Raw genomic sequence first — 12,876 nt, forward strand, 5'->3', positions numbered from 1 at the left:
CCTCTCCTCTCCTCTCCTCTCCTCTCCTCTCCTCTCCTCTCCTCTCCCCCATTTCAATTCTCCTAGAAATGGAATCATAAAACCATTAAAGTTGGAAGAGACCTTTAGGATGATGAAGTCCAGCTGTTAACCCAGCACTGACACTGTAACCCCTAAACCACTAAATCACATCACCCAACACCTGATCCTGATGCCTCTTAAACACCTCCAGGGATGGTAACTCCACCGCCTTCCTGGGCAACTTATTTCCATGCCTGGCCACCCTAATGGTGAGTTTTTTGATTCTAATATGTGATCTGAATTTCCCCTGTCTCAGCTTAAGGCTCTTTCCTCTGGTCTTCTCCTCATTTATTAAGCAACTACTGGCACAGACGTGCCAGAGAAGCCGTGGCTGCCTCATCCGAAGTGTCCAAGGCCAGGCTGATCTTTAAGAGATGATCTTTATGGTCACTTCCAACTCAAACCATTCCAAGATCCTGATATTCTTTGAGCTACAGCTTTTTTGGGCAACCTGCCACTGGGTTCAGGCTGAGCCAAATCAAGCCCTTTGTGCAAAGCAATGAAGGCTGAAATCTCGTGTCTCCAGAACGACTTTGGAGAAATCATCTAATCCCTGCAGCTCTCCCTTCCCCAATGGTGTTGGGGGGGGCCTATAAAGCACTCAGGCTCCTGAGTTATTTGGTTATGCTCCTGACAATGTCTTGTAGAAGTGCCAACAAAAACTTTACCAGCAGCTTCTCCCCTCTGAGGTCTGCAGCTCCGGAGCCTTTAGTACAGGAATTGTTGCTGTGCCTATACAGCAGGGAGTACCATCCTTTTCAGTGCAAATAAGACTAAATTAAAAGCTCAGAGACATCTGACTGTAGTGTTCTGCCATCTTTGAGGCTGCGTTGTGTCACTCTCGGAGTCACAATAATATTTAGCACTGCCCCTGTTTCTAAATGCTGAATTTTTCAATTTTGCTTAAAACTGCAAAAGATAGAAGCTGTATTGTCAAGCCTGACCTGACACAGACATCAGCTGTGCACACCTTGGTGAATTTAAAGTTGTGGTGGATTTTTCCAGTGTCTTAACTCCTGGTCTCTGCTGGTTTTCTTCCCCAAGTGGGTCACTTTCTGTCTTTATTAACCACTTACCTGCCTGCTTCTCTCATCGTAAACCCCTACTAAAGACTTTGGGACTTCAGTGACTGTAAAAATAAGATGGATTTTGTCCTGTCAGAACTAGATGTGTGTTTTACTGGGAAGTAAAACTGGAAGTATGGAGGCTTTGGAGATGAGTTTCTGTTATGGAACCACGTAAGAAACAAGTCAATATATTGCTAGGTAATGGGCAAGAGTTGCTCTTTTCTTACATGATCCGGGCTAACGCTCTTTATTGAGCTGCAAACGCTGCTCCAGATCTCATGTGTTGGAAATGGTTTCATCCTCTTGCACATAATGTGCTGTTTTCCTCCAGGAACTCTGCTTTTTGTTTGTGTTTGGAGGTTGCCCCGGGGAGTGGGATGTACCCTGAGCTCTGTGGATCTCAATCTCCCTGCTGAGTTCAACCATGTCAGCACCAGCTCCAGCTCTGCTGGTTCAGCTGCCTGGTCACTTGGGCACTGTTTAAATTTGCATGGCAAAATTTCAAGCTTCTGTCAGGCCCAGCATGCACAGCTAAAAAAGTGCTGCTTGGGAACCCTCACTGAACTCCAGGAAAGTTGTTGGTACCCTGGGCTCAGGAAGGGCTGGTTTCACCAAGCCTGCTGAGCCCCAGTCCTTGTCCAGCCTTGTCCTGGCTGCTCTGGTTTCCAGACAAAGCAGCACAGAGAAAATCTGTCCATGTGATCATCACTGGATGTGGCCAAAACCACTTTCAGTTCTTAATGTGAGTGTTGGAAATCCTTTGTTTGCCTCTCAGGGAAAAGAGGTGTGCAGCTTCCCAGGAGAATGGAAATTCTGAAATTTGCCTTACTTCATTTTATAAGGAAAAAGCCTGCACAACCATAAACGCAAATGTTTATTTTCCGATCCTGGCCTGCTGTGGCTATAGATGGTGGCTTGGGCTGCTTTCTGGAAACTGAGGGAAGTTGCCAAGGTCACCCAAAGGGTGGAGATTTGCCCTGGCATTGGGAAGGTACTCTCAAAGGCCCCCACCTAGCAACTGAATCCCCACAAGCCTCTGCTGGACCCCAAATCCAGGAGAAAGAGGCTACCAACAGGGAGATGCCCTGGAATGCCAGGAGATGGTTTGTTGGCCTCAGAGCCTCAGATGCAGATAACTCTCATTTATCTTGGGCCTGCTAATTGAACTGGCAGGAGACCAGGTTGTTTTTAAGCTGAAAATGAGAGACTGGCACGAAAATTTTGGGTCCACTGAGTGATCTTTTCCAGCAAATCCCTAAACATCAGGCTATGCTGGAACAAACCTACTGAGAATAATCATAACTAGTAGCAGTAATTTTTGTGCCAAACACATTCATGACATTGTCTTCTCTGGCATAAAGTTTTCTGCATGTTCCTGAGGAGGCAAACACTGACCATCTCCATTTGCCACCTATGGGAATGGCTGTGGGGCTCCTGTTTGCTCTGGGAGGGATGGGACAGCTCTGAATGCAGCTCCCAGAGACCTGCTGGGTGCATGTGGGCTTGAGAAGTGGTTCACAGCTGTGAAGGGAAATCATGGGCTTGCTATACCTTTAAGATTTGATGCAGAGACTTTCTAGCACTCAGACTTCATCCAATTCTTTTCCTTCTCTTCTAGTTCTACTCAGTGTAAATTACTGCCTTCACCTTGCCCTGAGCTTTTGTCTCTAAAAGTCTTTGACTTGTGATCTTCCACCGAATGGATTAAGGAGCTCAACTTTTTGCTGTGAGGGGGAAAGAATAGAATAAAAATTTATAAAGATAACCAGAGGACATTGTCTCCTGGATAGGGCAATATTGGCTAAAGGGTGGGCCAGAAAAATTCCGATTTGCCTGTGCGCCCACACAGGGCTGAGACAAACCCTGGAGAGTGACATGGATGGAAGGAGCTGATGCTGTGGTTTCAGCATCTTTCCCTGCTCCCTGCCCCCACATGCCAGGCAGTGAAAGGGCTGTGATGGTCACTCTCACATGATCCTGGCCAAGGGCACGAGTGGGGATGTGCACACACCGGAATCACAGATGAGCCACTCACAGCAGCAGGGGACACCTGGCTCTGTAGTGCCACATTGACCACAAATAACCCACAGTCCCACCCCTTTCCAGAGAAGAAATTCCCCCTGTTTGCTCTGAAAACCACATCCAGCTGTGCCAGACTCCAGCCCTGGGCCAGGGGAGAGCAGCCCAAATCCCAAACCCACCCTGCGTGTTGCAAGCTGCTCAATCCCAAATCCTCCTCAAATAAAATCTGAAACGAGCTTCACCCTCTCTCAGGAGTGTTGTCTTGGCTCTCTTTGAAGTGACAAGGTAGCTGCAGAGTTATTTTTAGCAGCACCTCATCAATTCTGTGTTCCTGAGCGTGTTGGCTCCTCCACCTGAGGTGATTCTGCTTACAAATACTGGAGAGGGTTCACCTTCAGAGATGATATTTTAATTAGAAGTGCAAAGAGCTATGGCCCAATGTGTCAGAGACTAATGAACGAGCTTTTGTGGTTGGTAGAGAGCAGATTGCCAAGGTATCCATTCCTCCTGTACTGTGTAAGATGAAATGCAACTGAAGCTGTTGCCATTTTAAAAAGAAAATCTTATTAGAGCCCAGGCAAGGATATCAGAATAAAATAAATGGCTCCTGGTGCTTCTTCATCTATTTGTATGTAGGTTCAGGTGTGATTATATAGTCTGCTATCAACTTTAATTAAGCTTTCCCTTTGCTGCTGACCCTGGAGCTTAAATATAATTTGTTCTATAGGAAGAACAAGTGGTATGAGCTCAGTGTTTTAAAGTTCAAATTGATTTAGGTTACATTTGATTTAAATTTTCTTATGGAAGCATATAATTTTACTATTACTAATGTTGGAGCAATTACACAGAGGTGAAGAATCTGGTACAGAGCAGAGCCTTGCAGCTCTCTAATGCTTCTCTTCATGAGCAGAAATGTTCCTGCCTTGTGTTTTTGGTATAATTTTATTTAAATCCAACAGAGTCCCAGTGAGCTCCCACTTTTCCTGCACATCTCTGTGGCTCACCAGGCAGGCCAGAGGTGGCAGTGGGACACACTGGTGCACAGAGGCTCCAGCAGACCTGTCCCCACCTGGGGATAGAGGTGAAGCCTTTAATACTGCCAAGCTATTTATCCTCTCCAATAAAACAGGAGTGCTTTCCTTAGGAGGGCTGGGAGCTGCAGCTCTGGGCAAGGCAGGCGAGCCAGGCACTTCAGGCAGGGTGGCTGCTTGATTTCCAGCCTCTGGACTGACCCTTATCCATCAGAGCTGAGCTGTTTGTCCTTCTGTCTCCAGGATGTTTGGGAATGGTCTGAGACTTGTCCTGGACACAGGGGAGCCCCTGGCCCCACTTCTCTGCTTCTACAGAAGCAGGGTGTTGGGCACCAGGGCTGCAAGAGCTCAGCCTGGGGTGTGAGAAGGACTGGGAGATGCTGGAGATGCCAGCTGAGATGAAGGAAGATGTTCCCTAGGATCCAGAGGCAGCTGCACTGAGTTTCTTTAACACTCTGAAAATTGAGGGCAGGATGGGATGGGGAGAAAGGATGACACCTGGAAGGGTGTGGGAGGAGAGATGATTGTCAAGCTGTTTGTGAACCCAGTGTGTTTTCCTCAGGGAAAATCTGCAGGATCAGCCACAGGCAAGGAAAATTTATGGCAATACATGTTTCAATATGTGCTCGTTATTTCCAAGCCCCTGCTGCAGTGCTCCCTTCCCTCCCCACACCATCCAAAACATCCATTGCACTACAGATAGCCCTGAAACATCTGCTTTCCCTGCCTAACTCTTGAATCAGTTAATTTTGCTACCCCACTGAGACTGAAGCCCCTAAAGAAAGGAGAAACTTCAGGTGCAAAGAAAAGGTGCAAAGATGTAGCTTGACTGAGCTTGGGCAATGTTCCAAAATCATATTACTGCTGTGATGACAAGGTGCCTTAATGACAGCATTTCTTCAGGTTTTCCACCTTTTCTTGCCATTGTGTTGTGGATTTCTCTCACCACTATGTGCTATCCTTTTATGAAACACCTATCTTTCTCACTTCCAATTAAGTAAAGAGTCCAAAGGTTTGAACTGTGGAGGGGGAGGGCTGTGCTTTCTGACAGGCTCAGAGGATGAAAACTTGATGGTTCCAATGTAAAACAAGTGACTTTGCCAATGTAACTCAAAGCAAGTTTTTCAGTTTAGGTGCTGTCAGAAATTGGTGTTGGCATTACTGTCCCATGGGCAAGGGCAGGGATCAGTTTCTCTCACACTCAGTCCCAGAGATTTCAAAGTCTTTTATGTGCATATATTTCCCATTAATAAAAAACTCATTTAAAAAACCACTGGCTAGAAATTCTCTGTGTGTGCCCAGCAGCACCAGAACAAATACCTGCAGCAGCTTTCCCCCGACAAGCACTTTGCAGAGACAGGCCTGCATTTTATGCTCAGATGGCTGCTCCAACAGGAGGGAAATCTGTCCCCTCTCACCGTGGCTGTGCTGTGTTTGGTCAGCTGTCTCAGGGTCATCCCTGTCACTTGTCCCCTTGCCCACCATCTGGCCTGAAAATCAGGTGCCTGTGAAGGGGAAAATCCTTCACCTGGGACAGCAGAGCCAAGAGGGAGGGTGCTGCAGGGTGTGGAGGTCCTGTGCCAAACTTTCCCATGCTGAATTCCTCCTGGGAAGTTTGCAGGGCCCTTGTCAACCCTAAAAATAGTTATAGAGCTTTTTTTTTGTGTCCATTCTAGCACCTTCTGTCCTGAAACCCTGAAACAAATGAGCACAACACTCGCTGTGGAAAAAGGAGGAATAGTTTGGAAAGCACAACCCCATCCCCAGGGAGGAGCTCTGCACGACCCCCCAGCAGAGTGAGCAGCGTGTGCTGGGCTCCTGCAAAGGCATTTTCATTCTGGGGAGGGAGGGGAGCTTTCCCTTGGGAGGCTCAGGCAAGCTCAGAGAAAATTAATGGTGAAAAGCACTCTCTTTTTCCCTGCTGGAATGCTTCATAGTCAACCAAGAGAGCCCATTAAGCAACTGCTGTGACCTAAAATAACCTGTCTAGCACTAAAATTATGAACAGGCTGTATGGGTTTTTTTCCTTCTTTTTACCTTTCCTTCCTTTCAAAATAAAGCTTCCTTCTCTGGGAGAGTTTCTCAGCCTGCTCAGGAAGATGTGCTGGCAGAGTTTGCCCATCCAGCTGCCCCTTTATCCCACATTTTTGCCATTCATATTTTCAGAATAAAAAAAACACCCCCCAAAATGAAAACTCAAGCTAAACCTCATCTTCGTACACACCTGACTGTGCTGGCAAAGTGTGTTGGATGTCAAAGTCTGGAGACTTTTACCCCTAATTACTGAATGAAAGGCTTCAGGAAGAGACCTATTGCACACCTGCAAGCCAGGGATGGGTATCATCCCTTCAGCTACCTGGGAAAATGGGAAATCAGGTTGCACAAAGCTCCTCTGGACTCTTTTTTATCCCAAATGGCAGCTCAGGGTTCTTTTGTTTGTTTTTCAACTACATTATTTGGTGTAATAAAACCTCACCTTGCTCATAACTCCTAACTCTTCATATCTTTGGTACCACTGCTGTGGAACTCATCTGGGTAAAAAAATAAACGACCAAAAGATAAACATTTAAACTGTCAAAATTTCTTCGGTTCTGGTTAGGAAAAACAAGTTTCAACCTGAAAACAAGGAGAGGGGAAAAACTCTTCTGAGTTAAACTGCAGTAGTGCTAATCAGACAATTTAAATGAAACAGTAATGGAATAAAGGATAAAAGGGTTCTTAGAAAAGGCAGGAGTGAGGGAGTTGCTAACTCATTTGAGACAAAAAGGGAGACTTAATTGCTATCTGTGAGTCATTAAAGGGTTAGCTGAGGTTGGGGTATGAGGAAAAGTGTAACGTGAAGTAGAGTGAGTCTCTCTCAGGAGGTATGATTTCTAGGAGATGGAAGACAGGGAAGAATTTTAGCTCTTAATTTCATCTTTTGAAGTGAAGTCTCCTATCGCCCTCGGGACCAAGATGGAGTCACAGTTTTGTGCAAGATGTGCTCACACTGATACCTTGATGTTCTGATACCTTCAGGGCTTTTCTTTGGAAATCTCATGCTGATGCCAACTGCTGTTTTCACTTCTATGAATATTTTCCAAGTGGGCATTTGGTGCAATGGGGGAAGTGGCGAGCCCAGCAGTGTGCCCAGGTGGGCAAGAGGCCGCTGGCCCCTGGGCTGGATCAGGAATTGTGTGTCCAGCAGGAGCAGGGCAGGGATTGTCCCTCTGTGCTGGGCACTGAGAGGCCCCTCGAGGGCTGTGCCCAGTTCTGGCTCCTGCAGGAGAGCCCTGGAGGGGCTGGAGCGTGTCCAGGGCAGGGAAGGGAGCTGGGAAGGGGCTGGAGCCCCAGGAGCAGCTGAGGGAGCTGGGAAAGGGGCTCAGGCTGGAGCAAAGGAGGCTCAGGGGGGACCTTGTGGCTCTGCACAAGTCCCTGACAGGAGGGGGCAGCCGGGGGGGTCGGGCTCTGCTGCCAGGGAACAGGGACAGGAGGAGAGGGAACGGCCTCAGGCTGGGCCAGGGCAGGCTCAGGGTGGACAGCAGCAGGAATTTCCCCATGGAAAGGGAGCTCAGGCCTTGGCAGGGGCTGCCCAGGGAGGTTTGGAGTGCCCATCCCTGGAGGTGTCCCAGGAAGGGCTGGAGGTGGCACTCAGTGCTCTGGGCTGGGGACAGGGTGGGCATCGGGCACAGCTGGGACTCCATGATCTTGGAGCTCTTTTCCCACCTTAATGACTCCATGATTCTAAGCATATCACGTGCCAGGATACAGGCATACAGGATCCATGGATATTGATGGTTCTCTTCCGGCATTTAAAATGGTGCTGGCAGAGACACATCAGCACTCTTCCTGTCCCCTTGGTCCTGCGGATCAGTGCATCCAGCATGGGCTCGGCTGCTCCCGGCTGCACTGATCCAAGAAAAGATTCCTTCTACCTGGACTAGATGGGAGTAGGACAGGCAGTCCCTCAGAGCCCCTGTTCCATGTTTATCCAGTGTTGCTGGGAAGATGAAAAGCCAATAAAGCCCCAAGCCAAGGGGACCGTGCACATGTTTACAGTTGCACACACTGGAGATCCGTCGGGATGCAGGGCACAGAGCCAGGCTCCCCGCAGCTCCGAGCCTCCTGAGGGAAGCAGCAGCCTGGTTCCACTCTGATTTCAACCAGCAGGAGACTTGCAGTGAATTTATTTGAATATGGCCCAAAGGCATCCTCAGTTCATAAGGAGGATGGATATTACCAGGCACATTGAATACAGATGAGGAGGAAGTCTCATTAAGTCAAGGACGGTTGACACTTTACCAGATCATCAGCCAAATGTAGATGTAGGGAGATGTTGGAACATTTCCACTATCAGCAGGCACCAGGAGTTTAAAACGTGGCTCTTTCCTCCCTTCATCACTGGCTCATTCTTGCCTGCCACTGAAGTTTTGATGGGCAGCCACAGGACCCACCACCCCTGTGCTTGAGGGAAGCCAAGAGCCACAGGAACAAATGCATCAAACCTCAGTTTTGTCCAAAAGCTTTTCACCTTTTTACAGAGGACAAGGAGGAAGCTTTGAATATAGAATATGAAAGTGTTTGGAGACTCAAAAGTCCTGAATGCTACTGCGTAAATCAATTTTTATTTCTGCATGCAGTGCTAATGCCCCATCCACCTCAAGCTGAGCACAGCAGAAAGACTTTTGAGGGAATAAAAAAGGACTGAATTGCCCCAAAATCTTCTATAAAAGTTTCATTTTCTGTGCTTTTTCAATGGGAAATAGTAGAAGACATTTCTATCTGCATGTTTTAATTAGGTTCTTATTAACATCATTTTTCTCTACGGTAAAAAGAAATAACACATCAAACCAAAGCAAATGAATAGCTTAATCTTTTTTTCATGGAGTCATTAAGCTTGGAAAAGACCTCCAAGATCATTGAGCCCAACCTTTGACTGAACACCCCCATATCAACTAAACCATAGTACTAACAAATAGTTACTTCATTCTGTTTGGAAATATTTCATGGGTAATTCTTAATCGTTTAGTTTTAATTTTTGGTTTGGAGGTGAAAGGTTGGGTGTTGATATTTTTGGGGGGGGCTTTTTGGGCTTGTTTTGGTTTGGTTATTTGGTGGTGTCCTTTTTTAAAATTTTTAATGTTTTACGACCATATTGGTCAAACATGCAGACTAGATGGGAAATGGTTCCTTAACTGAGTGACATCTCAGCAATCTGCAGGTCTAGAAGAAGTACATACCTTGAGGATGTCTTCATTTGGTCTCTTCTGTTGGGTTCTGTAGAACTTTAGCCCTTGAGCATTGCAAAGCTAAGGATGCAAGTGCAACCTGATTCGTTTCAAAACACTTAAAGCACTGTGCTCACTTAGTGCCCTTTTAACAGCATAATCCCATTAAAATCAGTGACGAAACAACCATGCATTGCTGCACTTTTCTATTTTGGAACAATTTGAGTTGAGCACGTGCAGAAATGTTTGCATCAGCAGTGCCCACAGCCGGGGAAATCGCAGGGAGCTCCCATCCTGCCCAAGCACTCCGAGCTCTGCTGCTGTCAGACCACGGCTGGGACCTCCAGCCAGTGCTGAACAGCGTGTTGGCACTAATTTGGGATGCTCTGCTCTGTGTTCCCTTGGCTAGATGTGGCCAGGACACACACAAGGAGGCACTTAGCAAGGCGGCTGCAGGGCTGTTGTGTTAAAAACACCGACTGTAGTATTCAATCATTTATGCTTTGCATGAAACAAGCAATATTACTTCTCCCGGAATCAGAAGAGGCAACAAAGTAATACGAGCTGACAGCTCCCACGTAACAAGCTTTTTTTTCCTCTAGAGAAAGACCTGGAATAACTTTTTCCCCCCATTTTTCCTACTATGGGAAAAGTTGGGTTTTTCCCTCCCCCGCCCCAGTCCTTATGTAAGCAATGGGATTTCCATAAGAGCTGCTCCCAAGTGGGCTAAAGATCCATTCCTAAGGAGGAAGTAAAGCAACGTCAGCGCATTTCTTCTGATCCAAAAAATATTGAAGCTGAACCAAAGCCTCCTGGCCGGAGATGGACCAAATGCTGAGAGTCCTGGGTGGGTTTGGTTCAGAGCACTCAGGGCTCTTTGCCCCACAGCAGCAAAAAAAGGTGAGTGAACCCCAATTTTTTTCCAAAAATGTGACCCCTGAGCTCCTTTTCTTTTTTCCCAAGGCACAAGAAGACATTGCTCAGAGGACGGCACAGACATGATTATCACTCTCAGGGAAAGCCACAGCAAAAGGTGATGGAAGCAGACATCACAAATAAAGGCAGAAGACCCTTTTATTTCGCATAGACAAAATGCAAAGAGTGTCTCATTAAATTAATATTAAAAAAAAAACCCAAATCAATCTCCTCACTCCACTGACACCACTCATCCTAATTAACAACAAAAAAAGAACAATCAAGGACCCATTGTCTAATTAAAAAAAAAAAGTGCAAACATGACAAAAGACTTTTTGTTTTTCCAAATCAATGTTCCTGTTGAATTCACAAAGAGGGTGATTTTCTTTTTTTTTTTTTTTTTTCTTTTTTTTTTTTTTTTTTTTGTGATTTTTTTCCCTTTTAAATCTTGTCTGATGGAACTTCTGGTTAAAATGTTTTTGTTAAGTCTCCATGCACTTCGTAGAAAATCAGTAAAAACACAAACGCTTGTGAAGATCAGAAAACTGGACTCTTTTACCCAAAAATCCAGATGTCCAGTCAGATGAAGCTCACACTCAGACAGAAAAAAAGCAAGAGAGTCTTTGCACTGTCTGTCGTTCATATTATTTTTTTTTTTTTGTCAAATATTTTGGCAATCTTCTTCTTTAATTATAAATATTGGAATTCAATAAAAAAAAGGTAGCTTTCATTGGATTTTTTTGTTTTTCAGTGTAAATATTTACAGCCACTGTCCAGCCATGCTCTTTTCGTTATACCAGGGTGTAAGATTTTGCGTAGGGGTTGTTGCCTTTCAAGTGGCCCCGGGAGTCCAGCAGGGATTCTTGGGAGCTGCTCATTTTTGCTTGAGCCTGTCCTAGCTCAGCTCCTTCTCGCTGAGGTAACGTTGCCACAGCACCAGGTTGCCATGACTGGACATCTCTTGTGGAGGATGTCTCCATGGGGATCGGCTCCAGCACGGTGGGACGCTTCAAGGTTCGGCTTTTCTGTGGCTCCAAGCAGGCTTGCCCCAAACCCAGGTCTCTGCTCGTGCCCTGCACGCCACGGTTCAATAAAAAGTCCATCCTAAGGTAGGGTGGCAAATGCATGAGATCACCTGGGGAGGCAAAAGGGAGAAATGAGTCTTCATTTCGGGTCGTGTGTTGTGTGGCGCTCACCCGGGGGGAGCGACTCGAGATGGTTTGGCCATCAAAGGGGAGGATCTGTGATCAGAACTTATAATTGATAGATTATTTGTCAGCCATTTACCATGCTATGATCTTACAGAATCATGAAACAAACTCCTTTTGGGCAGATCCACAAGAATTCACTGTTAATGTTTAGTTTTCATGATGCCTTAAGAGGCCTCCTAGACACAGAGACTGGACAGGAGTAAAAGAATAAAATAGGTATTTATTTGAAAGGCCTTCAAAGGTACACCCTGGGAGCCAGAGGCTATTGCCAAAATGGACCCCAAGATGGACAACAGGTCACGAGTTCTTCACACTTTTATAGGTTTGGTTCATTTGCATATCAGGGTTAATTCTCCAATTAAAGCTTCAGTTCAATGATGTAATTCCCCTCCACTTGCCCCCCTTGAAGCTCTTTGGATTATACTTTTTGGGCCTAGGATGGTCTGGGTCACCTTGGAGTGCAGGCCCAGAAAGGCTTTGTTATGTCTACCCAGCCTGAGAGAGCAGAAACCAACAGGCCACAAGAAACTTCAGAGTTACACTCTAAGCAGTACAGGATTTGAAAAACACAAAGGTCAAGATCTAAGGCATCATTGACAATAGAATGAGGAGTGCAATGTGCTTTACATGCACTCAAGGCATGGAGGAGATAAAATGAAAAAACCAACAGCTTTTTCTCAAAATCCTAAAAGAAAAGTCTTGGCTTTAATTTGTCAAAAAACTTGGAAAATGTGGAGGCTAAGTAAATTTCCAATTTTTATTTTACATTTTAAATGGAGACCTTCACAACTCCACTTAATGAGCCTCAATCTTGAGTAGAATGACTAAACTCTTTAAAATGGATGCAACTGTGTTAAGGTTGTAGTCTTAAAGAGATTTCTGAATAAAACAGAAACATTCTTGTCCTCATACAACAAAATTTAACTGTCAACCATCATCACTGTGTTTAATTCACTACTAATTTTTTACCACTACCAAGATGCTGCTGGCTTTGTGGTAACAAAATGCACTGGGACTGGCACCCGGGCTCTTGCATCAACCCTTCCTTCTGCTCTGTATTGTCAAGAAAACCTCTTATTCATTATTTCCCCTGATTCCTGGGCCTGTTAGTCATTCATGACGTTCCTTCAAGGAAATGAGAAGCAATCAGGCACATAATGACATTCCCTTCTAAAAATATTTGATGGTGTAACCTCACCTATGTGTGAAAAAAAAGCACAGTTACAGGAGCACTCAGAACAGTAATTTCCTTTCTTTAGAGATCCCTGCAGGTATGGAGCTTCTTTTTTTATGGTTGATATCAAACCCAGAGTCTCATCTACAGATGGGATGCATCCTGAATGTTTAAAGTAGGAAACTTGGC

At 45.7% G+C, this 12,876-nt stretch overlaps 1 protein-coding gene across 1 annotated transcript in view; it reads right to left on the reverse strand.

Moving 5' to 3' along the window:
- Positions 1-10,443: 10,443 nt before the first annotated feature.
- The window catches only part of DSCAM (DS cell adhesion molecule), a 437,619-nt gene continuing 435,186 nt past the window's right edge, over positions 10,444-12,876 (reverse strand). The window contains 1 exon segment of the mRNA XM_042033380.1: positions 10,444-11,437. Coding sequence (XP_041889314.1) covers positions 11,094-11,437 — 344 coding nt within the window. The 3' untranslated portion in view covers positions 10,444-11,093.

The sequence above is a fragment of the Corvus kubaryi genome, unplaced genomic scaffold, assembly GCF_017639235.1.
Source record: "Corvus kubaryi isolate FWS band 111438036 unplaced genomic scaffold, C.kubaryi_AGA036_p1.0 133, whole genome shotgun sequence".
In the NCBI taxonomy this organism is placed as follows: Eukaryota; Metazoa; Chordata; class Aves; order Passeriformes; family Corvidae; genus Corvus; species Corvus kubaryi.